This window comes from Canis lupus, chromosome 12 (assembly GCF_003254725.2).
Source record: "Canis lupus dingo isolate Sandy chromosome 12, ASM325472v2, whole genome shotgun sequence".
Lineage (NCBI taxonomy): Eukaryota > Metazoa > Chordata > Mammalia > Carnivora > Canidae > Canis > Canis lupus.
In genome coordinates, this window is record NC_064254.1 from 10,903,287 (window position 1) to 10,928,735 (window position 25,449).

General features: G+C 51.4%; 2 protein-coding genes across 3 annotated transcripts; one reads left to right on the forward strand and one right to left on the reverse strand.

The window, feature by feature from the left end:
- Nucleotides 1-295: 295 nt before the first annotated feature.
- On the forward strand, nucleotides 296-14,007 carry GUCA1A (guanylate cyclase activator 1A). The gene is made up of 5 exons (XM_035697701.2): nucleotides 296-5,079; nucleotides 5,201-5,672; nucleotides 11,232-11,381; nucleotides 11,909-12,002; nucleotides 12,268-14,007. Exons 2-5 carry the CDS (start codon nucleotides 5,472-5,474, stop codon nucleotides 12,438-12,440), a joined length of 618 nt encoding a protein of 205 aa, XP_035553594.1. The 5' UTR covers nucleotides 296-5,079; nucleotides 5,201-5,471; the 3' UTR covers nucleotides 12,441-14,007.
- Nucleotides 14,008-14,074: 67 nt separating this feature from the next.
- GUCA1B (guanylate cyclase activator 1B) lies at nucleotides 14,075-23,622 on the reverse strand. 2 transcript variants are annotated; one of them, XM_025418780.3, is made up of 4 exons: nucleotides 23,281-23,622; nucleotides 17,263-17,412; nucleotides 15,933-16,053; nucleotides 14,075-15,214 (listed from the first exon to the last, which is right to left on the reverse strand). In XM_025418780.3, the coding sequence occupies exons 1-4, from the start codon at nucleotides 23,485-23,487 to the stop codon at nucleotides 15,087-15,089; spliced, it is 606 nt and encodes a 201-aa protein (XP_025274565.1). In that variant the 5' UTR covers nucleotides 23,488-23,622; the 3' UTR covers nucleotides 14,075-15,086. The 2 variants fall into 2 exon arrangements, with proteins under 2 accessions (XP_025274565.1, XP_025274563.1); XM_025418778.3 differs by lacking the exon at nucleotides 23,281-23,622 and adding an exon at nucleotides 19,368-21,260 and having other exon boundaries at nucleotides 14,076-15,214.
- Between the last annotated feature and the right edge of the window lie 1,827 nt (nucleotides 23,623-25,449).

Below are 25,449 nucleotides of genomic sequence, written 5' to 3' on the forward strand. Positions count from 1 at the left end.
ACTGGGGTTTCTTTTTTTCTAGACAGCCTGTCGTTAACTCTTTGCCAGCACACCACTGGGTGAATCCATTTCTAGGAGTCCCAGCTCATTCTAGGTGGGGAGATGCATTCAATGGAGCATCCTTTTGGCATAAGAGTTTGGATGGGATGGGATGGAGGGACAGGATTCTGGAGATCCAGACATGCATCAAGGCCCCAGGCCTCCCTGGATGCCATTCTCTGAAAAGAAGATGGTGAGTAGGGAAGAAGGATGTGAGCCCCCCTAGAGGTCCCTCACAGTAGAGAGTCCAGGATTTTCTGTTTGTTGTTGGTAGGCGCACTCTCTCTCTCAAAAGTCAGAGGCTTTCCTCAAGTGCCTGGCAATCCTCAGCGGGAAGCCGGCCACTTGGCTTCTGTACCAGGTCTCTCCTGCCCAGTTATCGGTATTTGCGGAGCAGCAGGGGAAGGAGCCTGGGGTCTCTTCGTATGCAGACTTGCCCTTAACTCCCAGCTTCTAGAGCGACCCTTCTCTCTACTCCAGCCTCTCCAGTCCAAAGCTCCAGAATGATCTCCAGCCAGGGGCGAGAGATGGATGCCCAGAGATGTCCATCCTGCTGCCTTGCAGAAGGCATCTGGGGAACCCTTTGCTCCTTCCACAGGCTTTCCACTTGTCCTCCTATTTCTGCTCCACTCCGTCCTGCACCCCAGCTTCCAGGGCACCTCTGCACCCACTCTGAGCCTGCAGAGCCCTGTGCCAGGTGTAGGTGCTGTGTCCCTACCAACCTCCACATCCTCCTGTTCTCTGAAAGTGTTTGGGTTTCGACTTCCTGAGCGCTGAGATCCATCTGCCTTCTGTTGTCCAACATTTTATTAGAATCCTCTCACCTGCTGTCTTCTCTCCCTTTGTCTCTGTGGGTTGGTAGGTTTAAACATTTTATTGCCATTTTAGTTGATTTTGAAAAGCAGAGAAAAATTCAAGTTTTTGGTCTCGGTGTAACTAAAAGTTATATATCCACTCAACCACCCAGGAGACCCTTGCTGAGTCCCCGAAGGTGGAGTCTTTAGGTTGCAAAGATGAACTGGAACCATGTCTGCCCTCCCCACCGGAGAACCTGCTGGGGTGTGATGGGGGCCCAGCATTTTCACTCCAGCTGGGATACCTTCTCCTCTCCACTGGGAGTGGTCTCCCCCTTGAGGTTCACCTTGGTAGTGCAGCCTTGATGGAAGCTTCGGGGACCTTTCAAAGAAGCTGGCCCAGGTCCCCATCGGTGTGGGTGGGATAGTTTTAGAAGGCAAAGACCGGGTGCTTAGAGCTCTGCTCTGTTTCTGTGGAGGTGGAGAGTGGGGGACAGGATCAGTCAGGCCCTCCCATCTCTTAGCTCGGCTTCCACCTCCGCACACCTGCCCCCCACACTCCCTCTCCTTGGCACCATTCGGCCAGGTGTCTCCTCTCACCTGCTATGGCACCTGTCCCAGGAGGGATTCCTGTAGACAAAGCAGCCTGGGGAAGCCACCAGGCCTCTCTACTGTGTCCACCGCATAAGCTGTCCACCCTGCCCCTCTGTACCTCTCTTGTGTGTCCACCTCTTCTTGCAGGCCTCGGTATGGATCCCAACCCTCCTGACTTGGTAACCGTGTCTGGGAGAATGGAGAGTGGGATAGAGAGAGGCCACAGGAGAGGGAAAAGCTGGGCTCTGGGATTGGGAAGCTGGCGGACTTCTTTCCCACCTTGGGACAGAGAAAAGGGGTGAGGAGCTCCCCATCCAAAGGTTTTGAGACCCCTGTCACTGGAATTGTTTCTGCAGAAGGGCCACAGGGAAGACGTTGGAGTAGGAGCCCTAGGGCTTTCCCCCCACCCCCACCTGGGCCTTCCTCAGAGATTTAAGGGTTTAGGTTAAAAGCATGGTGGTGAGATGGAAAACTTTGGTACCACCACTTCAAATTTCTGTGAACCTCAATGATTTTCTTTCTTTCTTTCTTTCTTTCTTTCTTTCTTTCTTTCTTTCTTTCTTTCTATTTATTTATTTATTTATTTATTTATTTATTTATTTATTCATGAGAGACACACAGAGAGAGGCAGAGACACAGGCAGAGGGAGAAGCCGGCTACCTGCAGGGAGCCTGATGCGGGACTCGACCCCAGGACCCTGGGATCACGCCCTGAACTGAAGGCAGATGCACAACCTCTGAGCCACCCAGACATCACTCAGGATGATTTTTCTGTCCCCTGTTCCTCTTGTGTCACGTGGAAATAATCCCACCTCACAGGGCCATTGTAAGCCTATTCCGAAAGCTTAGCTCGGCACCCTGGACACAGGAGCCGTTGGTTGGTAGCTCCATCCTACTTCAGCCTTTAATTCCTCCTTCCATCGTGAGTGCACGCACTCACTCACTCAATGTTTTCCTGCGCTCGAGCCCCTGTCAGGTGTCACCCTCCAAAGGTAACGGAGGAGTGTTGCCTGAGGGGAGTGTTTGCAGAGAAGTGGGCATAGCTCAGGGACTGGTGACCTGCTCGGGGAGTGGCCACAGGTGGAAGCCCTTCTGACTCCCGAGCCTGAGTGGTGGAGGGAGGCAGCTCTGTCCCAGGAGCCCAGAGAGGGAGCTTTCGTAGGAGCTGTGGTTGAGGTAGAAGAAAACAACCAGGGCCCAAACTGGGACCCAGTAGGGAGGGCGGGGAACAAATACCCAGCCTTTTCTCTCCTACTGGTCTCCTTCCACGGCTTCCCAGTGGATGAATTCCCAGAGGGCAGAGGAGCCCCAGTGATCCCCATCCACAGGAGTCAGCCCCCTGGGGCTCAGGGCACGCAGCCTCTACCCGGAGTTCCTGAAGACAGGCTGACAATATTTTTTTGTATTTTATTTTATTTATTTTTTTTTTTTAAAGATTTTATTTATTTATTCATAGACACAGAGAGAGAGAGAGAGAGAGGCAGAGACACAGGCAGAAGGAGAAGCAGGCTCCATGCAGGGAGCCCGATGTGGGACTCGATCCCGGGTCTCCAGGATCACACCCCAGGCTGCAGGCGGCGCCAAACCGCTGCGCCACCAGGGCTGCCCTGTATTTTATTTTTTAAACGATTTTATATCTTTATTCATGAGAGACACAGAAAAAGAGGCAGAGACATAGGCAGAGGGAGAAGCAGGCTCCCTGCAGGGAGCCTGATGCGGGACTCGATCCCAGGACCCCAGGATCACGACCTGAAGGCAGACGCTCAACCGCTGAGCCCCCCAGGCATCCCGACAGGCTGACAATGAACAGCTGCTTATAATTCGAGAAATAAATGAGCACCATGTATGTTATTGTAGAAGTATGAATGTTGTCACACATGTGAAGGTGACTTCTGTGACTTCCACCTTCTGCTGTTCCTGCCTTTGCACAGTCCTCCTCCTCTGAGTGTGGGGGACACCCGTGACTCGCTGCTAACCCACAAAACGTGGCAAAGGTAATGGGTTGGCGTTGCCTTGCTTAGTTATGTTATATAAGCTTCAGTTGTAGCAGACTGGAGAGAGATTCTTCTTGCTGGCTCAATGAAATAAGTGGCCACATTGAGGAGTCCATGTAGCAAGGAACTTTGGACTGCTTCTAGAAACTGCAGGCAGCCTCTAGGACCTGAGAGTGGCCTCTAGACTGTATCCAGCAAGAAGCCAGGGCCCTCTGTCCTATAGCCAGGAAATGAATTCAGCCAACAACCTGAATGATGTGGAATTGGATTCTTCCCCAGTCAAGCCTCCGGATGCCAACACGGTCCAAATGACACCACAGCCCCTTGAGACCTGGGGCAGAGGACCCAGTGAAGCTATGCTCAGACTCCTGGCCCCCAGTGACCACGGGATAATAAATGTGTAGAGTTGGAAGCTACTGACCTTGTGGTAATGTTCGAGCAGCATAGAAAGCTCATATAACACATAAGCAAACTGTCAGTGCACTGAGGTCAGAAAACTGAATTCTGCAGAGGGGGGGGCATGTTTGTGCTCTGGAGGGAGGGTGGGGAGGATGTAAATAGGGAGTGATGGAAAGATGAGCTGTTCCCTCATCCTTGAGGCTTTCAGTCCAAACCCTGAACCCAAGAGGACTCCATGGACAAAGACGCCAGCCTGGGCCCCAGGTCCACTGCCTCCAGCCCCATATCCAAGACACACCCCAGACAGCTTGATGGAAGAGGGCAGGCCCCAGCGGCCTGCATTCATCACTCTGCCTAGTGCGCCCTGCATTCATCACTTTAGGCAGAGGAGAGGCAAAGCCGTCCTGTTTGGTTTCTTTTTCAAAAATAGCTATCCTCTGTTTTTGTGAGCAACATGCGTTTACTAGAAACCATTTAAAAATACAGATAATTCTTAAAAAGCAAAGATTAAAATTTCACTGGTGATGTCATGACCCAGAGATGAGCCCTGTTAACATTTTGACTGCTTCCTTCTAGTTACAAGTATCATGAATACAACAGTGCTGTGTGATAGGGACAACCCTCATCACAGATGGGCCCCTAAGATTGGCCTGGGAACTTTCTGGGAGAGGCAGTAGCAGCTTACCATGCACCTGCATGCTGTCACCTTCACACACACACACACACACACACACACGTCCCCTAGTCCACTAGGCACGCATTCATTGTCCCCTATCCCTATGCCCCTGGCAGGCGGTGGTATCAAGTGTGGAATCAAATGGAAGGTTGAATTCAGGCCTTTCAGGATGAGAAAGATTCAGTCCCTAGGAATGTAAGAGTGTAGTCAGAAGAGGACCAGTGAGTGTGTGTACATGGCCATGTGTACTTGTACAGTGTTAGGTAGGAGGACTTTTCCCCCTGGCTGCTCAGGACTCTGTCTCGGAAGCCCACAAACTGCATCACTCAGGTGCTCTCATATATTAACTATCCGTGGTGTGACTGGAACCCCTTAATTGTGATGGCCAAGTGCAGTGCACAGCCTTGACAACTGTACACAGCAGCCCTGTCAGGAGCCCACAGTAGGGCCAGCTGTTGAAGAGGAACCAGCTCTATCTCCTATGTACCTCAATTCCACGTCGGAGGACAGGGACCAAAAACACTAAGAACGCACTCAAAAACAGAAGGGAATGGAGGTAACAGGATCAGAACAACCACTGCCTGGTAAGAAGGGATAAGGAGATTGCAAAATGGGTAAGAAAATCCTCTCACCTATCAGCTCAAGGCTGTAATCCTGGGCCTCTGCTTCCCTAAGCTTTGTTCTATTTTCACTCCTCTTTCCTAGGAGCGGTTCCCATTGGCTGCAAGGGTTTAGTGGGGACTTAACACTGGTTCTCTGGCATCTCCTGGTTTGCACGTCCCCCCATCACCTTTGTCCCTCTGCTCACCTCCTCCCCGCATTTCCTTGCGCCGTCAGACCCTCTTTGCTCAGCTCTGGAGGACTCTGGCCTGTGAGCGAGGAGGACCCAGCGCTAGAAGGCCCAGCACCCCGTGTGCAGCGGCTGCGAGAACAGGACCCGTCCGCCTCGGGCCCCAGCCACCCGCAGGCCCGGGAGATGGGCAATGTAATGGATGGCAAGTCGGTGGAGGAGCTGAGCAGCACCGAGTGCCACCAGTGGTACAAGAAGTTCATGACCGAGTGCCCCTCGGGCCAGCTCACCCTCTACGAGTTCCGCCAGTTTTTCGGCCTCAAGAACCTGAGCCCGTCTGCCAGCCAGTATGTGGAGCAGATGTTCGAGACCTTTGACTTCAACAAAGTGAGCAGAGGCCTGGGTGGAGGGGGGCGCTGGAGGGTCCCCCCGGGAGGCACGGCCTGCACAGGCTGCGGGGAGCAGGTGCCAGGACGTGGTGTCTGCCGGAGGAGGGAGCGTGCCTCTGTGTAGCTGGGGCTACGTTAGGGAGTCAATTGACCTAATATTCACTGAGCACCTACTGTGAGTCAGGCACTAGGGGTTCAGAGGTGAACCAGACCCCTCTGTGCCCTCACTTGCCAGCGGAAGACAGAGCGGTCTGCAGGTTCGTGTACCCAGGAGCCCAGTCTAACGGCTTCCCCTGCCTCTTGCACACACATGTCTTGGTTTACTCCAGAACAAGGGCAAACACTTACGAGACAGTCACCGAGCACCCTACTAAGTGGCAGGTGCTGCACCTGGTGCTTTTGCCCAGACCCTTAGGTGCTCACAGGGTGGAGGAGGAGAAGGAGGAGTGGAGCGGAGAGAGCAGGGTGAGAAGCCTCCATTTCCTGGTGGCCTGGCACAGGCAGGCCCTTCTTATGTGGCTCGTCCCTGATGCTCTGTGGTCACTTCTGATGCTCTGGTGACAGGCGAGGCTGCCTGGTCGCTGGGACGTCCAGGTTCCTCCCAACTCCAAAGTGTCCAGTGACCTCAGCTCACCTTCTCTCAAGTGGGTCTGAAGGTCTGCACAGTGGTCAAGTTGTACTCTCCCTGTGCAATCACCGGGACACTGGGTGAGGACCTCCTGGTTAGCTAGAGGCTGCACAAGGAGCTGGGCACAGTGAGTTTTCATCAGCTGGGTGGCCTTGTGCCCAGCATCTCCCCCATCCTCAGCTCAGTACCCACATCTGCCATGGATGTTGAGAGTATGAGTTAAGATGTGTGTTGGTTTCTTTTTTTTTTTTTTTTTTTTTTTTTTTTTTTAAATTTTTATTTATTTATGATAGTCACAGAGAGAGAGAGAGAGAGAGAGAGGCAGAGACATAGGCAGAGGGAGAAGCAGGCTCCATGCACCGGGAGCCCGACGTGGGATTCGATCCCGGGTCTCCAGGATCGCGCCCTGGGCCAAAGGCAGGCGCCAAACCGCTGCGCCACCCAGGGATCCCATGTGTGTTGGTTTCAAGAGCAAATTTTCCATTTATTTGGAGCAATTGAGTCAAGATGCAGTAGTAGAAGGACCCAAGTCTCTGAACCAGTCTCCCCACCCCCCCACCCCCCCACCCCCCCGCTGGCGCTCACTTGAAGCACAGGATGTGGCAATGCTCTACCGTGAGTCCACCTCCAGCCAGGGAGAGGCTGCCCAGAGCCTTCCTGGCCCCCCTCGCTGCCCAGAGGTCCAAACACCACTGTGCCCAGGGCTTCTAAGGATAGCTGGGGCTCAGAGGCTATTTAAAACTCACTAATATTTAGGGTCAAGGGCCAAAGCAGATTATGGGCTTTGGGTCCCAAGCTCAAGGGCAGCATCCTGGTGCTCACTGGCTTTCCTGGAGGAGCTGTGGGGGAACAGAATACTGGAGCCTGTGGCATGGAGACCAGAAAGGATGGTTATCTCTCTGCTGGAGCCCCCAGTGCTCCAGAAGAAGGAATAACTCCTGAACAGGAGGAGGAAAGTCAATGGTTGAGCCTCAACATCTTACACCCCAACACACCGAAATATCTCAGCTTCTCATCTGCTAGGGAAACCTTTGGGGTCAAGACACATCTCCAGAAGGACCCCCTACAGTCACATGTCTGATTCCAGGGAGGGACAACCCACCAACCCTGCATTTGCAGGCACCACCTCTATTGTCCCAAACCTGACCTCTTTGATTACACCACACATGCCTTCACCTTAGGGCCTTTGTCACACCCGGGATCCTCTTCCTCCAGAATTCTGCTTGGCTCACACCTTCCCCTGCTATAAGTCTCCATCCCACTGACACCTGCCCAGATGTCCTGGTTGAAACCCTGTTTAACTGGGGCTAGCCCCTGCCCCTGCACTTCTGGTCCCATCATCCCACTCCAGAGCAGGTCTCATCTTCTAAGACATGATACCAAATAACACTTTGACACTATTTGTTTTCTGTCTCCCTTGCTGGAATGTGAGCTCCACAAGGGCAGAGATTTTTTCATCTGTCCAGTTCAGTCCTGTATCTTCAGCACCTAGAACAGTGCCTGGACCATCGTAGGTGGTACTTAACAAGTATTTGTTATATGAGTGAATGAACATGTGAGAAATCATGAGTTCTATGGGCGGATTATGTGTTTTATAGTACACATTAATTTAAATGCATCACTGGGAACCCTGGGTGGCTCAGCAGTTGAGTGTCTGCCTTCAGCTCAGGTCATGATCCCGGGATCCTGGATCGAGTCCCACATGGGATCCCTGCAGGAAACCTGCTTTTCTGTCTGCCTATGTGTCTACCTCTCTGTGTGTCTCTCATTTTTATTAAAAAATAAAATTTTTTAAATATTTATTTATTTTCTAAAGATTTTATTTATTTATTCACGAGAGACAGAGAGAGAGAGAGAGAGGCAGAGACACACGCAGAGGGTGAAGCAGGCTCCATGCAGGGAGCCTGACATTGGACTCGATCCTGGGTCTCCAGGATCACACCCTGGGCTGTAGGCGGCACTAAACCGCTGCACCACCAGGGCTGCCCAATTTTTTAAAAATTTAAATACATCACTACTAAAATGAAGAGCATCTTTGTGACCTTTCAAGGGCCTCATCTATACCAATGGTATAAATCACACTTGGGACAATGTTGCCTTCTACCCATTGTCCTGAGCACAGAGCAGTGGAGCACATGGGCTAAGACACGGACACCCAAATGGGAAACTTTTTTTTTTTTTTTAAGATTTTATTTATTTATTCATGAGAGACACCGGGAGAGAGGCAGAGACACAGGCAGAGGGAGAAGCGGGCTCCATGCAGGGAGCCCGATGCGGAACTCGATCCCAGGACCCCGGGATCATGCCCTGAGCCCAAGGCAGATGCTCAACCACTGAGCCCCCCAGGTGCCCTCCAAATGGGGAGTCAAACAGGGCTGTGCAAATGATGGCCTGTGGGCCTGTTTTTACAAATGACGTTTCATTAGAACAAACCCCACTCCCGTGTTTACACATCGCCCAAACTGAAATATTTGCTGTGTGGCCCTTTGCAGAAAAAGTCTGCAACCCCTGAGTGAGCAGGCAAGTAGGATCCTAGGGGACTGTGCTGGACGGGCAGGGCTGGGGGTGCAGCAGCGTGAGCGCTGAGTGTGGCGGGGAGGGGGGCCGGAGGAGGAGGTAAGCATGTGCTTTGCTTGCTTCAAAGTTTTGCCTGGGCTTGGCCATGCCTGGCACTCGCACAGGTGCACACAAATTGATGTAAATCTTCACTTCTGCGTCTGAGCGCCAGGTAGGATTTAGGAGACCTGGTTTCTAGCCAAGGCTTGCTCGTTCGTTGGTTGTGGGATCTAAGTCCTCTCAACTTCAGCTTTCCTCTGAAAATGGGGACAAAAATCCCACCTCCCAGGGGGTGTGATTAAATGAGGAAAGCATATCATTACTGAATCTAACCCGTCCCACAGTCTTGAAAAGTGGGCACTGTCATTCCCCACTGTCCAGCTGAGGAACCGAGACCCAGAGATACCCCCTGACTTACCCAAGGTCACACCTCTCCTAGGACGTCAATTAGCTCTTCCTGGTGCGAGAGCCCCCTACTTTTCCATTGCCCCTTTTTAGCCTTTTTTTTTTTAATTATAAAAGTAATTTTGAAAAAAAAGTAATTTTGTACAGCTCGCTGTAAACATTTCCCACAATAGACAAAAAAAGTGAAAAGCACAAGTGTCCTCGCCCTATGTTTTTGCCCCGTTTCCTCTTGCCCAGGGAAAACCTCCTTGATTGTTTCTCTTGCTTCTCTGAGCATTGTGGCATGGGGGGGCCTTGCTCTATTCTGAGGACAACCCGGGCCTGGATTGGGCAAGGATGGAATGAGCTAAGGCGTACGTGAAAGCCTATGAACACAGGGAAGCACCACGCGAAGGTTCACTATGATCATGACACCCACTGTGGGGCTGCGGCTCATCAAGGCCTCACCTGAGGCCCAGGGCTGGGACAGCCCAATCTCAGAGGCCATCCTTCCCAGCGTCTGACACATCTTTAATAACCGAGCTCCAGCCCCTGCTTGCATACTTTCAGTGGCAGGGAGCTCATTACTACATAAGGCTGGCAAATCTCCCTGTCAGAGGTCTTTTTTCTGACCCCAGATGTGCCTCTGGGTAACTTCCTGGTCCCAGGACCAGGGTCATGAGTAAGTGGAGGAACAGGAGCCGGACTCCAAGTTCACACACTCTGAGTCCAGTGCTCCTTACCTTAGCCTCTCTGCACAACACAGGCTTCCCTCCATGAGCTTCCCTCGGCTTGGGGGCCAGATGAGCAGAGGCAGGCCTCTGTTCTCGGTTTCCCTGACCCCACTGGTGGGGCTGGCAGGGGTGAACAGGGGGTCAGCCTGTGACATTTGGGGGACCCCGGAGAAATACCCCACAGGCAGGTCCAGTGCCACTCTCTCCCATGGTCAACCCCTTTCCCAGGAAGCCTCCCCAAGCCTCTTCTCTGGCCTTTGCCCCGGCAGAGTTGTGTGTTCTTGGTCTGTGACTCCATCCTGTCCTGTCTAGGTGTGTTGTCGTTGCATTACGTCGTGATGGCACAGTGGTCTCATTATAAAAATGAGCACAGGAAGTGTAGTGACAGTAATAGCTAACATTTCCTGAGGGCTGGCTGTATGCAAGGCAATGTTGAGTGCTTTAGATCCAGAAACTCACTTAATGGGGCGTCTGGGTGGCTCAGTGGCTGAGCGGCTGCCTTCGGCCCAGGTCGTGATTCTGAGATCCTGGGATCCTGAGATCCCAGGTTGGGGTCCTGGGATTGAATCCCACCTTGGGCTCCCTGCATGGTGCCTGCTTCTCCCTCTGTCTGTGTCTCTACCTCTCTCTCATGATTAAATAAATAAAATCTTAAAAAAAAAAAAAGAAATTCACTTAATCCCACCACAATCCCACAGAGGTAGGTACTATCATAACTAGTATAGATGAGGAGATTGAGACATCGAGTCCTTTGCCCCAGACCCCACAGCTCTGAGAGGGTGAAGGCAGGATTCAAACCTGTGCCCCAACACCGCATTCCCACCAGGACCGGGTCCATACCCTACTGAAATCTGAAGCCACTCTCAGGGGCGTAGCAGTTGTTCAGCAGAGTTGGAGGAATGGGAAGGAGAAGGGTGCTCCCTGCCTCCCCATCTACCTCCTGCCCTCTCCGCAGCTGGGAAAAGCATGCATTTCCCCGGCAGTGGGGTTTCAGTTCCTCTTCCCCCACCTGCACACCTTTTCGCAACAGGAAGGGCTCCAGTTTGAGAATCACCTGGGAGCAGCCAGTGCCCGCAGGCACCAAAATACCAGTGAAGGGAGAGCACCACCTTTCAGCCTGGGGCCAATGGGGCGCCGGGCGGGCAGCCCGGGCTGGACACAACGCTGGGGGGCTGGGGGGCGGCTCCGGGCAGGAAGGCTCAGCCTGTGGCGCGGCCTCTGGGAGCGGCTCACGGCGGCCGTGCCTCTCGCCCAGGACGGCTACATCGACTTCATGGAGTACGTGGCGGCGCTCAGCCTGGTCCTCAAGGGGAAGGTGGAACAGAAGCTGCGCTGGTACTTCAAGCTCTACGACGTCGATGGCAACGGATGCATCGACCGCGATGAGCTGCTCACCATCATCCGGGTAACTGCAGGTGCAGAGGGCCGACAGCCCGAGGGCCAGGGCGGGGCAGGTGGGCAGGGTGGGTCTTCAGCAGGCGAACTGCGATCTCAGGAGGGGACAGGATTGGGACCCAGGGTGAGTCCGGGGCAGGGGTAGGGGGAGGCAGCTGCAAGACCTGGGCCTCCCGCCATCCTGTCTTGGGGGCTTTTTCTTTTTCTTTTCTCTCTTCTTCTTCTTCTTCTTTTTTTTTTTTTTAAGATTTTATTCATTCATTCATTCATTCATTCATTCGTTCATTCATTCATGAGAGACACACAGAGAGAGGCAGAGACACAGGCAGAGGGAGAAGCAGGCTCCCTGCAGGGAGGCTGATGCGGGACTCCACCCCAGGACCCCGGGCAGACGCTCAACCACTGAGCCACCTGGGTGCCCCAGGCCTGTTTTCTCACCTGTACGGACACAAGCCCTTGCACCCCAGCACGGTCTCCAGTGCCCACTCGGTGGCTCAGGCACCAGCTAGGAAGGCTCCTCTCACTTCTTCTCCCCAGGCCATCCGAGCCATTAACCCCTGCAGCGACTCAACCATGAGTGCCGAAGAGTTCACCAATACGGTGTTCTCCAAGATCGATGTCAACGGGGATGGTGAGGAGGCGGAGATGGGGGCTGCCTGGGGTGGGGCAGGAGGGGAGGAGGAGGCACAAAGGGGCTCTGCCCTCGGCCCCAGGAGTTGGATTTTAGGGACCTCCAGACCAGACTTTGGTCCCTGGCTCCTTTGCCTGCTACCCGCTCAGTCTTGGCTCTGAGCCCCCCATGTAAGACTCCAGCTCGCCCCCCGCCCCCACGATCCCACCAAGGAGATGGGAGGGAACACCCTCCCTGCCCTGACTCCCTTTTCTCTCTGTCCCAGGGGAACTCTCCCTGGAGGAGTTCATTGAGGGCGTCCAGAAGGACCAGATGCTCCTGGACACGCTGACACGGAGCCTGGACCTCACCCGTATCGTGAGAAGGCTCCAGAACGGGGAGCAAGAGGAGGAAGGGGCGGAGGGGGCAGGCGGTGGGGGCACTGAGGCAGCTGGCTGAGCCCACTGCCAGTGTCCTTCTGTACTGGGGAGGGGATGTGTGTTGGTGCCTGGGGTCGTCATTGTAATACTAGATCCAGTCTACTGAACTGAAAGGCACAGTCGCCTCTTTGGGGTGCACGGCCGGGGCAGAAGGGCAGGGGTGGGAGTCCAGAAGGATGGTTCCTGAACCCTGTGCTTGACTCAGCTGGTGGTGACTGCTCCCTGCTGGGGACCCCCAGAGCCCTTCCCTGGCTTCTCCCGGCTTCTCCCAGCTTTCCGTACTGAGCTTCTCCAGTCCCACTCTTTCTTAGGCCAGGAGGCTCTGTCGCAGAACTGGGCTTTCATGGACTCTGACGGAATCCTATAGATCGGGGGGCTGCAGCTTCCGTCTGGGCGTTTTGATCACACATTCAACCTGCACCCAGCACCCTGGAGCCTACTTCTGTGGTGCGTTGATTTGTTCCTCCCTTCCACAAAGCATTTATCGAACACCTCCTTTGTATTAATGCTAGATATTGGACATGCCAAAAAGAGGATAGTTCTTATCCGTAAGGAACTAACAGGCTAAGCATCATTATAATAAAATATGCTAAGAGAAGCTATGGTACTGGACAAAGTCCTCATTTATCCAGAGGAAATCGGTCTTTATGCAGAAGTGACTGCACAGCACCTGTACTTCCGCTACTGGCCCTGCAGTGGCCTGTGGTGCCATGTGGTTTCCCACAGCTCTGTGACTCGTTGCCTGTGGCGAGCGTCCTGGCCATCCCTGGTCTAACCTAAATCCCTCTTGCTGCAGTGACACCTGACACCAGTTGGGAAGTGGGACAGGCTATTGGAGGGGGTGGGCATTCCCATTCTTTGCACACCCCAACTTTAGGAATACCTGTCCAAGAACTTGGGGAGAGACACAGGCCGAAGTCGTTGTGATCATTTTTTCAAAGATGCTCCTTCTTCTGGGCTTTGAGTCATCACTTCGGCTGGGTGTGGGGAAGTACAAGGAGTGAATAAAAATCCAAGGGTAGGAGAGAGAAAATAAGGGGCAAGAGGAATGAAGCCTCAGCTGGCAGAGAGCCCCTTCCTCACCCCAAGGGGTGGGGTGGGGACAAGAGGGTCCTACCCATCACCGGGACCACCCTAGACCAGGAAGGCAGCCAGGGCCTGAGCACAGACATGGTGGGAAGGTGGAGGTCAGTGCCAGGAACAGCCAGGGAAAAACATGGTTGACATTTCTTCTCCTTCTCTTGGTGGCTGCCTCTTGGGAAATCCTGAAGGTGGGAGGTGGGAGGGTATTTGAACAGAATTAGGACATTTCCCCAAAGTCAAGGCACATACCACCTTCATGACTTGGGGACAGATCTATGTCCCACCTGGGTTAATTATTTTTCAATCAGCTGTTTTTTACCTAAGATTTGTTTTAAAAATTCTTTTTCAAGATTTAATTTATTTTAGAGAGCAAGTGAGCATAAACAGGGAGGAAGGTCGGAGGGAAAGAGAGAAGCAGGCTCCTCACTGAGCAGGGAGCCTAACATGTGGCTTGATCCCAGGACCCCGGGATAATGACCTGAGCCAAACGCTGACGCTCAACCACTGAGCCACTTGGGTGCCCCCCTAAAATTTATTTCTGAAGGAAACTTTATACATTAATATCATGCCTGTGAAACTGCAGTTCAGTAGGTGAGTTTTATTTTTCATCCATCAACATAAAAACATATCTATTCAAATGAGTTCCTGTTCTGAGTTCCTCACCCCACCCCCTACCCCCGCCAACTTTAGCCAGAATGACTCCCTTTATTTGAAATCTAGTTTGTACATTGAGGTTGCACACAAAGTTTGTATGACAAAGTAATTCCACATTTAAACATAATAATCAGAAAACTGCCTGTTTTGTCCAACTTGCTCACTGTGCAGGTAAGATCATTGAGGTTAGGGAGAGAGAGAAAGGGCCATCTTGGGTCCATACCAGCTGGAGGCAAAGCCTGGCCTAGAACAAGTTCTCCCCAGAGACAGAGAAAGGTCTCCTGTCCTTCAGGGAGACTCAACCGGCTTGTGGCTGGGAATCCCGGCAGGCAGGTCCATGGGGTGGGGGTTAGAAAGGCCGGTGTGGGAGGAGGGGTAGGAAGGTGGGGAGGAGGGTGGTGTCAGGGTGTGGGCTGGCAGCAGGGGCTGGGGGAGCAGCACCAGGGCAGAGCTGAAACAGCTCCTTTAAGCACAGCCGGGAAGACGGGAGCCTTCCGTACTGGCTGCAATTTTCCCTTGCGGACAGACTTCCAGCCCCCTGCCTTCTAGCAGGCTGCCTCACACTGTGTGGGCAGTCTCATTGCCGGTTTGATCTGTGGGACCCCTCCATCCCTCGGTCTTCCCCTGCTTCCAGCTATGAACCATGCAGGAAATTGTGGATGCCCCACAACCACCCAGCCAAAGCATTTTTTCCCCAGAAGCCTCTAGCAGGAGAGAAGAAGCCATTTCCCTTCACCACGCCAGTAACTCCTCCCAGGGGACTGTGTCCTGCTGGCCACTTCAGACAAAAACCCCCCTATCCAACCCCTTTCATAGTGGGTGCCAGATGAGAGTGAGCATCAGTAGGCTGGGCCTGGCACCCTCTCACTATTCTGGAAACCTGGCGAGCATGGAGTCTTGGAGGGGCCTGTGGACTAGTCCAGACTCCTCAGAACATGGCACTTCTCCGCCTCTGCTGGGAGATCCAGCCACCGGGATTCACATCCATCTGCAGCATCTTCATCACCCACTTGTCGCGGCGGGCGCCTTCAATGAATTCATTCAGGGAGAGCTGACCTGAGCAAGGGGTGGGAAATAGTGTGGGAGCATGGAAGAAATGGGGTGGGGGCAAGAGGAGAGGCCTCTCCTAGCGGGGGCATCCTCTAATGCTAGCCTACACCTCTTACACAAATGAGCCTGCAGTCTCAGGGCCTAAGCCTGGGGCTTGTCAATTCTCCCATTCTCCAGAAGTCTCCTGGAACCTTCCAGGGTTTCAGGGACTTGCTTTGCAAATAAATTTAAGTTCACTTTGGCCCAGGGGTACCTTACAAATGTTCCTGAGGGCTCTTCTGGGAGTGTTCCCAGCTTGCTCCCTCCCTCCACAGCCTTGGGGCTGGTGCATCAAGCTACAGGGAAGAGAGCCTCAGTAGCCTTCCCTATGCCCATCTCTCAAATATATTGCCCCATTTACTCCTCGAAATCATTATTATCCCCATTTTCCAGATGAGAAAACTGAGTCCAGACTGAGTGGTGAAATGGTTTGCCTGACTCAAAAGCCCCTACTCTTTCACTGTGCCTGCCTGGCCTCCATCAGCAGCTCCAGTAGGAGCTTAAATCATTCTTAGGGACATCCTGTGCCAGGGACACTCCTGTTATTTTATGTCCTCCTCTCTGTACCCAGCTCACAGCTGAGGATGACAGTTGCTGGCAGGTGGAGGGCCTTGCCCAGGGTCACACGGCCAGAAAGTGGGGGTGCTGTGGAGTGGGCAGTCCCCTATCTCCGCTCCCCCATTACCATCTCCGTTCTCATCCACCAGAAGGAAGATCCTGTCTACCACCTCCTCAGGTGTGAGCAGTTGTCCTTGCTGCTCAGACTCCATCTCCACCCTGCAGGCTTTCTTCAGCTTGTAGATCGCCTGAGGAAAGAAACCAAGCTGCAGCCACAATCTTGTGGCCCCCAGGGCCTCCTTGCCCAGCAAAGAGTCTGGGACACGGTGGGCCCCACCGACCACGGCCAGCCCCAACACCTTCCTGGGATGGATGAGCTTGGGCAAGTCACAGAACTGCCCTAAGGCCACTTCTATATCTGTGTCATGGATGGACCATGGCCACCTGAGAGCACAGTTCTAGGGAGGAACAGGCTGACCCAGGTCAGGGGTCAGAAGTCAGTTGGCAGGACTTTTCCCTCCTTGTTTATTCTTGCTAATCATCTATCAGCCTGGTTAGTCCTTCAAAGAACCAGATCTTGGTTTTGTTGACTTCTCTTCTCCGTGCGCTTGTTTTTCTATTTCATTAGTTTCTGCCTTATAGTATTTCCCTTCTTCTATTCTCTGGGTTTAATTTATTCTTCATTTTTCTAATTTCTTGAGATGACTTCTATAATCATTTATTTCCTGCCTCTCACTTCCAGCACATGCACTCTAAGGCTACAGAAAGGCTCTGTAAGCCCAGCCTTGGCTACAGTCCCCAGTTTGGTTACGTTACATCTGTAGTATCACTCAGTTCAAAACACTTGGCACGTGTATGTGTGTGATATAATTTGTACAATTTCTGGAATATTTGGGAGTATATTGCCTTATTTCCAAACAGATGGGGATCTTTTAGATATCTTTTTTTTTTTAAGATTTTATTTATTTATACATAAGAGACACAGAGAGAGAGAGGCAGAGACACAGGCAGAGGGAGAAGTAGGCTCCCTGAAGGGAGCCCGATGTGGGACTCGATCCCCAGTCTCCAGGATCAGGCCCTGGGCTTAAGGCGGTGCTAAACCGCTGAGCCACCTGGGCTGCCCTCTTTTAGATATCTTTAAAAAAATATTTTATTTGCTTATTTGAGAGAGAGAGAGACAGAGAGAGAGGGAGGGAGGGAGGGAGGGAGAATGAGCAGAGGGAGAAGCAGACTCCCTGCAGTGAGATTGATGTGGGACTCGACCCAGGACCCCGGGATCATGACCTGAGCTACAGGCAGATGCTCAACCTACTGAGCCATCCAGGTGCCTCTATCATTTTGTAATTGATCTCTAGCTTAATTCTGACTGTGGTCAGAAAGCACCCTCTGAATGATTCCAGTGCTGCCCCTTACAGCCCCAGGGGCCCCCACTCCAGGGGCCAGGGGCAGCCACTCACCTCCACAATGTCAAGCAGCTCCAGCCGGTCGATGCAGCCATTGCGGTCCTTGTCATAGATCTTAAAGGTCCACTTGAGCTTGTGCTCCAGGGTGCCCCTCAGCACAAGGTTCAGGGCTGCCACATACTCCAGGAAGTCAATGGTGTTGTCCTGTAGGAGGGGAGCGGCAGCTGTGAGGCCCCTCCCGCCTTCCCTGGAGCAGAGCTATGGGCCTGATTCTGGGCCATCCATCCCTAAGAACTCAGGGCTTTGAGCCTGGCCATCCTCATGGCCTCTCTGGCTTTGCTCATGGCTGTTCCTCACCCTAGCACCGTTGCCTGGTCTGGAATCAGCCAATCCAACCCGACCTTCCAGGCCTAGCTCAAGGGGCCCCTCCTCCAGGAAGCCTTCCTTCTCCCACCCCTTCGGCTACAGCGGTCTCTCGCTCCCTCTTCTAGCATTCCAGCATCTGTACTCTATTCTGCACAGTCTGGGTCTTACTCTGGTGTCACTTAGCCGTTTTGCACGTATGTCTCATTGTCCAGCTGTATTATATACCTGGAGAAAAGAGGGGTTTGCTTTGCCTTTGTCTCTCCTTTGTCCTCAGCCCAGCGCCACCTCTGTGCAGAGTCAGGGTCTCATAAATATTTACGAATCAATGAATAAATGATTGGTTTAATTTGAATTTGGGATACAGGCAGTTCTGGAAGATTAGGAAGCAGCGCTCACCCTAAAAATGTCCTTTATCCTTTCACTCACTCTGAGCCCGAGGAAGGCAGGCAGGCAGGGGCTCTGGCTCCCTCACATCTAGGCCCTGGTGAACATTAGCCTCCCTGAAGGACAGGCCTCCTCCACCCCACCCAGGAAGGGGTAGGGGAGATGGAACCTAGGGGCTGACTGCCCAGAGGGAGAAGGAGACAGAGTCCACCTCTGTGGGGAGACTCCGATCAGGTAACCAAAACTCTTAATAAGAATGTGACAATGAGGGACGTCTGGGTGGCTCAGTGGTTGAGCATCTGCCTTCAGCTCAGGTGGTGATCCTGGGGTCCTGAGATGGAGTCCTGCATCGGGATCCCCGCAGGGAGCCTGTTTCTCCCTCTGCCTGTCTCTGCCTCTGTGTGTCTCATGAATAAATAAAATCTTTTTTTTTTTAAATAAAATCTTAAAAAAAAAAAAATGTGACAGTGATTCCAAAAGCAATAAACCAGAGGCAGAGGGAACATTCACTTCTTGTTCTTCTACACCAAGTTGGAGGTGAGAGGCTGGCAGCCATGGTGCCTACAGGGGGCTAATCAGGCTGAGCTTCACCCAGCATTCCCACCTATAGGCACTCCTGTCTTGTAAGGGTGGGGACCTCAAGGCTCTGAAGCCAGAACCTGACTCATTGCTCCCTCAGGAGTGGCTGGCATGCACAGGGCTTTGTAGTGGGAAATGACACTGCTGGCCTAGAGCACCCCTGTTCCACTGGGTCATATGCTTGGGAGCCCCACACCCGGATCATGGGGTACTTGAGTGAGCAAGGTGTGAGCAACAGAATACGACAGAAAATGAGGTAAATAGCAAAAAGCCTATGGAAAAACCAAGAAGGAAACAAGACAGGCCTGCTTCTCCCTCTGCCTGTGTCTCTGCCTCTCTCATGAATAAATAAATCTTTAAAAAAACAAAAAGACAAAAAAAAAATAAGAGTAGAAAAATGTATCCAAAATGGCTGGTAGGCACCATCTATATCACATTTGTCAACTCCCTCAGGTTTGTTATACCCACTTTATGGATGAGGAAGCTGAGGCTCAAAGGTCAAATAGGTTGCCCAAGGAAAACCCACCTAGGAAGTGGCAGAGCCTTTCAAGCTATAAGACTTCTCTAGTTCAAGTTGGAGAACTTTCCTTCTCTCCTCAAGGTCTATTACTGTCTGAAAAATGAGCCTCCGTATCTAGCACCACGGAGAGAAGAACAAAAAAAACAAAACCACCAACAAATCCTTACCCTCCAGATCTATAGATTCTCCCACATTCTATGTCTAGAACATTCTGTTCTCACAACATCCTCCCTCCGCCTGAGGGTACCACAAAGAGCCCTTGGCTCCCGTGAGGCACACTGTAGAGCAACCCTTCCTGAGGAGACCTCACCTGTAAGGTTGCTTCATCCTTCACGAGTCCTGGAAAGCTCCGAGCTGGGACTAATCTCATCCCCTGTGCTAGGCCTTCAGCCCTCATCAGCTTCAATTACTCACAGAGGCAATGGGAAGATGATGGAAATGCCTGTCGACTAGAGAGCAGGAGCAGAAGTGACAGGCGTGTGAGCTGCTCTGTGGGATTATCTGCCCCACTTCTCCCAGAACTAGCTGCATATGCGCACCAACCCTGACCCTACAGCAGGTTACATAAGGATCCCAGACGACATTTGATTTCTCCCTCTCCTTTCTTCCATCCCAGTGAGTCAAAGGCCAACTGCTAGAGACAAGGGTGTTACAAGAAAGAGGAACTTTCAGAGGCAGGCGCTGACCTCCTTGCCTCCTCCAAACCCCCATTTCCACCCCAGCCCCCCGCAGAATTGACATGTGAGCTAGGTCTATGAACTCTTGATCTTATTTGCCTCACAATGTTCAGCCCAATTGCCCAGAAATGAGACTCACTCATGGAAAGATGGTGCCAATGCAGGGAGGGAAATGAGTATGGGTTTGGAGACAGAGACTATGTGGTGAAAGAAAAGAAGAAAGTTCCTGATAGAGGAACTTAACACACGTGTAGGGAAGCTCTTTCTTCATTGTAGGATTCCAATGAATAAACAAGGAACTGATGGTAGAATTAGAAAATTATCGATGGATGCCAAGCCTAGCAGAGGAAAATCTGTGGAGTCACAGAATAGTTACTTAGTCTCAAAGTATCTCCCTATAAGATGCTTGTTAATTATAAAGGAAAAATGGTAACTCTACAGTGGAGAAACCTGGCAGACACCATGCAACCAAATGACAGAAGTTAACCACCCAGCAATGGGACAGACCAACATCACGTGCCCCTGACAGGAAGCCCTGAAAAGGCACATGACATCATGTCTGGGACATCGACGCCAGAAATGGAAAACCTGAAGCTAATCACAAAACTACACTGAACAAACCCAAATTATGAGACATTCTACAAAATTAATTGCCTTGCAATCTTCAAAAATGTCAGGGTCAAAAAAGACAAAGAAAAGCTGAGACTAAAGATTCTGAGTTAAAGGGATGCCTGGGTGGCTCAGCAGTTGAGAGTCTAACTTTGGCTCAGGTCATGATCCTGGAGTCCCGGGATCGAGTCCCACATCAGGCTCCCTGCAGGGAGCCTGCTTCTCCCTCTCCCTGTGTCTCTGCCTCTCTGTCTCTCTCATGAATAAATTTAAAAAATAAAGATTCAGAATTAAAGACTGAAAAGACAGGACAAGTAAATGCAATGTGATTAGACTAAAAAAAGAAAAAAAAGAAAGCAGGCAATCTTTTAAGAGGAAAGCACGGGCACACACATGGAGGGGAGCTGACTCCATGTCCAGCACGGAGCCTGACACAGGGCTTGATCTCTTGACCCTGGGATCATGACCTGAGCCGAAACCAAGAGTTGGGTGCTTGATCAACTGAACCACCCAAGAGTCCCTGAATTTTCTGATTTTGATCTTTGTATTAGGTTATTTAAGAGAATGTCCTTGTTCTTAGGAAAAGCACACTGAAATGTGTGGTAAAAGGGCATGATGTCTCCAGCTTTCTCTAAAAGAGAGGGACACACACTGATAAAGCAAATGGGGTAAAATGTGAACAACTGGATAAAGGATAAACTGTACATAAGAGTCACTTATACTATTCTTTCAACTTGGTATAAGAAAAAAGTAATCAATGTCTATCTTGTGCTAATTTTTAAGAAGAGATGAGGTATAAGAGGTACAGCTATATTATGCCCACAAGCTTGACAATCAATCCCTTTTGGATCTTGAATTGTTATTATACTGAGTTTTCATTTTTAAATTTTTAATTTATTTTTAAAAAAGATTTTATTTACTTATTTGACAGAGAGCGAGAGAGAGCACGCGCATGCACAAGCAGTGGGAGAAGCAGGAGAGGGAGAAGCAGACTCCCCACTGAGCAGAGAGCCCAACAAGGGACTCAATCCCAGGACCCTGGGATCAATGGTCTGAGCCAAAGGCAGACACTTAACTGACTGAACCACTCAGGTGCCCCACTGTACTGAATTTTTAGATGAATATGGGAAGATTGATATATTTATAATAGTAAGTCTTGTCACATTTGACCTTTTTTTTTTTTTTTTTTTTTAATCATTTCTCCAGATGCCTGGGTGGTTTAGTGGTTAAGCGTCTGCTTTCGGCTCAGGTCGTGATCCCAGGATCCTGGAATGGAGTCCTACATTGGGCTCCCTGCATGGAGCCTGCTTCTCCCTGTGCCCTTGTCTCTGCCTCTCTCTCTCTGTGTCTCTCATGAATAAGTAAATAAAATCTTAAAAAAACAAACAAAACATTTTCTCTTTCTCAAAAAACAAACAAACAAACAAACAAACAAAAAAAAACCCAAAAAAACCCACAAAAACCCAAACCAACAAAACCCAAACCAAACTGCCTTCTAAGCAGGTACACTTGTCTGGGATTCAGGACCCTTCTGTATATGATCTTGGGTAAATCAGTTCACTTCTTTTTGTTCTGGTTGTTTTGTCATTTAATTTGGATAATTAAGTGGGCTATGGTGGGCTTGGAGGGGAGGGAGCAGAAGAGGAGCTTGGCAAAGTCTGAAGGCTCACTCTGTGCCCTGCGAGGGAGTTCACAGGGATCATCCTTAGAGGTTTCTGGTGCCCTGAGGACTCTGAGCCCACCCTCCCATCCCACCCCCCACAAAGGTGCGGAGGAGGAGATGTGCGCTAATGGTCCCTGGACAAGGTCAGACCTGAAGAGCACTGATTCAGCCTGGAGAGTGAAGCTTGCCACTCCACACCTGGAGAAGTGGAGTATAGAGGCTTTCTCCAGATCAGTTATCTATATCCAACACCCTTCCCTCAATTTTGGGGGGCCGAAATAGGTACTTGAGGCAATTTTAATGATTTAAAGGACCTTGGAGGCACTGGATGGATGACCTTACATAATGAAGGGGTTTCCATTTCTAAATTCATTTCTAAATTCGTACATACAAAAACATAGTATCTTCTCAGCTGCAGGAGCCATTGGGGGGCTTAAAGAAACCCCATGGTTATATGATTTCACAAGATCTTCTATGGCTTGGAGACATGGAAGGGAGTTTTGCATAGTCCATCCCGTGGCCGCATCAGCACAGGAGTCCCCCTGCAGCTGCCCCAAGATGCTGGGTGGGAAGACCTGATTGGTCTTAATTCCAAAGCCCCCAGTGAGGCGGAGCTCAGGGTCTAGGCCAAGATAGCTCATCCCTTTGGGACAGCTCTTTAGCTCCTTATCTTTAAAGTGACAGGGGCTCTAGAAGGTATGAAAAGGGATCCCTGGGTGGCGCAGCGGTTTGGCGCCTGCCTTTGGCCCAGGGCGCGATCCTGGAGACCCGGGATCGAATCCCACGTCGGGCTCCCGGTGCATGAAGTCTGCTTCTCCCTCTGCCTGTGTCTCTGCCTCTCTCTCTCTCTCTGTGTGTGACTATCATAAATAAATAAAGAAAAAAAAATTAAAAAAAAAAAGAAGGTATGAAAAGCTGAGTCCCGAGGCTGTAGAGCCTTGGCCAAAAATACACAAATCGAGGATTGACCTGTTTGCCCTTCTGCCCAGCCTACTTTTGGCTCTCAGCAGGGGAAGACTAGGTGTTCAGGAAGAGCAGGGAGACGGGGAGAGAGGGTGAGACAGAGAGGAGGGAAGGAAAGATGGGAAGGGACAGAATAATGGAAAGAGAGGAGTCTGGGAGAAAGAGAGAGAAAAGGTGAGCAGGGAATGGAGAGAAAAGAGCCAGAGGACCAGGGACTGGGGGCTCCCTCCCACCAGCGATGCTCCTTCAGCTCCATAGGGAATGAGCCAGCAGGACTAGCCAGGCGTCCTCCCTTCTAAGTGCCTCCTTACCCCATTCTTGTCGAAGGCTCGGAACATGCCCTCTACATACTGGGTGGCCTCCTCATTGCCCGTGACCTTGAAGAAACGCTTAAACTCGTGCATGAAGAGAGAGCCGCTGGGGCACTCCACCACGAACTTCTTGTACCACTCCTGGAGCTCAGCCACGTCCATCTCGCCGGCCGCCTCCGCCTCCTCCCAGCTGAACTGCTGCCCCATCCTGGCCTGGAGCAATGTCAAGGAGCAAGGGTCCGCACCTCCTCTGGGCTGCTGTGGATGATGCCTTAGGCCTGCAGTCACTTCCTGCCTCCCCTCTACTTAGCCAGTCTCCTCACCATCTACTGGCAACTGAACAGGACAGGCAGGGTAGGGGGCAGGTGGCAGGGGGGTGGGGGGCGGGACCAGGCCAGCTAAGCGCCCTAAGATCATTAGAAGATTCCTCTGGAAGGTCTGACCTCCAGTCAGCTAAGCTCCCCCAGCCTCACCCCTCCCCTTCAGTCTCGACAACCATGCAACTAAGCCTCCCCAGCAGATCCTGAAGGGGAAGGCCAGGAAACTGACACGCTACCATCTCACACATGCCCCCTATTCCTTTAGTTGGACACCATGCGGGAGACACAGACTCCAAAGTCCAGAGAGGGAGCAAGACCAACTCCTAGCCCAACAAATAGAAGCGGCTGGCGATCTGGGCCTCACTCCTCCACCTGGTCCAACGAGAATCAGCAGAATCTATGATGTGACTTAGGCCCAGCAAGTCACACCCTTGAGTCTTGGAAATGTTCCATTTTCCAATTTAAAGTACAAATGCTTCCCTCCAACACTCTTCACCCAAGACCGAGAGACAGGGCTGTGGCTACTTTCTCTCCTAATCATGAATACTTGAGAAGGATCTGGGCGAGTGGCTTGAACTCTGAGGCTCTTGCTTTTTTACACTGAATGCCCTGCAAATTTATTTTTTAATCAATGATATATTTGTGCTTATTTTAAGGTAATATTAAAATGATATCTTCAAGGGACACCTGGGTGGCTCAGAGGATGAGCATCTGCCTTCGGCTTCGGTTGTGATCCTGGGTCCTGGGATCGAGTCCCGCATCAAGCTTCTCCCGCTGCCTATGTCTCTGCCTCTCTCTGTCTCTCACGAATAAATAAATAAAATCTTTTAAAAAAATGAAACCAATCTGATGCACTTTTCTAGGTTTTAGGAGCAACCGTTCCAGTGAGTCTTACAATCTCAGGTAACACTGCCTGTCTTCTGTTGGCTCTACGTTCAAGTGTTGTATAAGCCTCCAGGCCTGACCCCTGCTCTCACATATCTCCCTGCCTCCATACATCCCTAATCTCTTGAAGTTCTAAGTTCTTGCCATTCCTGAAGTAGGAACCCCACCTTCTATCATCCATTCAAGCACTCATGGATTTTTTTCTCCCACATCCCACATCCGTAGGGGTCAAGAGAGTAGGGTCAGTTACTTCTCTGCTCCTAATTGTTGCCTCCACTTTTTCTCTTTTCTGCCTCAAAAATGCTAGTCCCTTTGAAGCCATTTCTAACTCAATCCATTTGCCATCATTCACTGGTGGCTTCACCACTCTCTCTCAGAGCACCAGCTTGGTAACTTCCACAGCCAGGTAGAGAGCGGATCTATCCCACACTCTGCCTTTGGAGGTCCCCAACCTCCTTTGTTCCAGAGAACTTTTCTTCCACCCAACCCTGGCGTCCCATTCACTGTGGCCTCTTGGACTAGCAGCTATGGCATCCGGGAGCTTGTTAGAAATGCCAAGTCTCGGGCCCCACCTCTCCTGATGAACCAAAAACCCTGGAGATGGGCATAGCAGTGTGTTTGAACAAGTCCTCCGCACACTTCCAATGTATGCTGAAGTTTGGGTACCACCACTGCAGGTCTTGCAATCACACATTTCTAAACCACCTCTGAAATATTCACTTCTAGCTCACTCCCTAACACCTTCACCCACTAGTGCACCAGCCTGAGACCTGCAACCTGCTCATCTGTTATTTTTTTTTAATTTTATTTATCTATTCATAGAGACACAGAGAGAGAGAGAAAGTGGGGGGAGAGAGGCAGACACAGGCAGAGGGAGAAGCAGGCTCCACGCAGGGAGCTCGACGCGGAACTCGATCCCGGGTCTCCAGGATCACACCCCGGGCTGCAGGCGGCGCTAAACTGC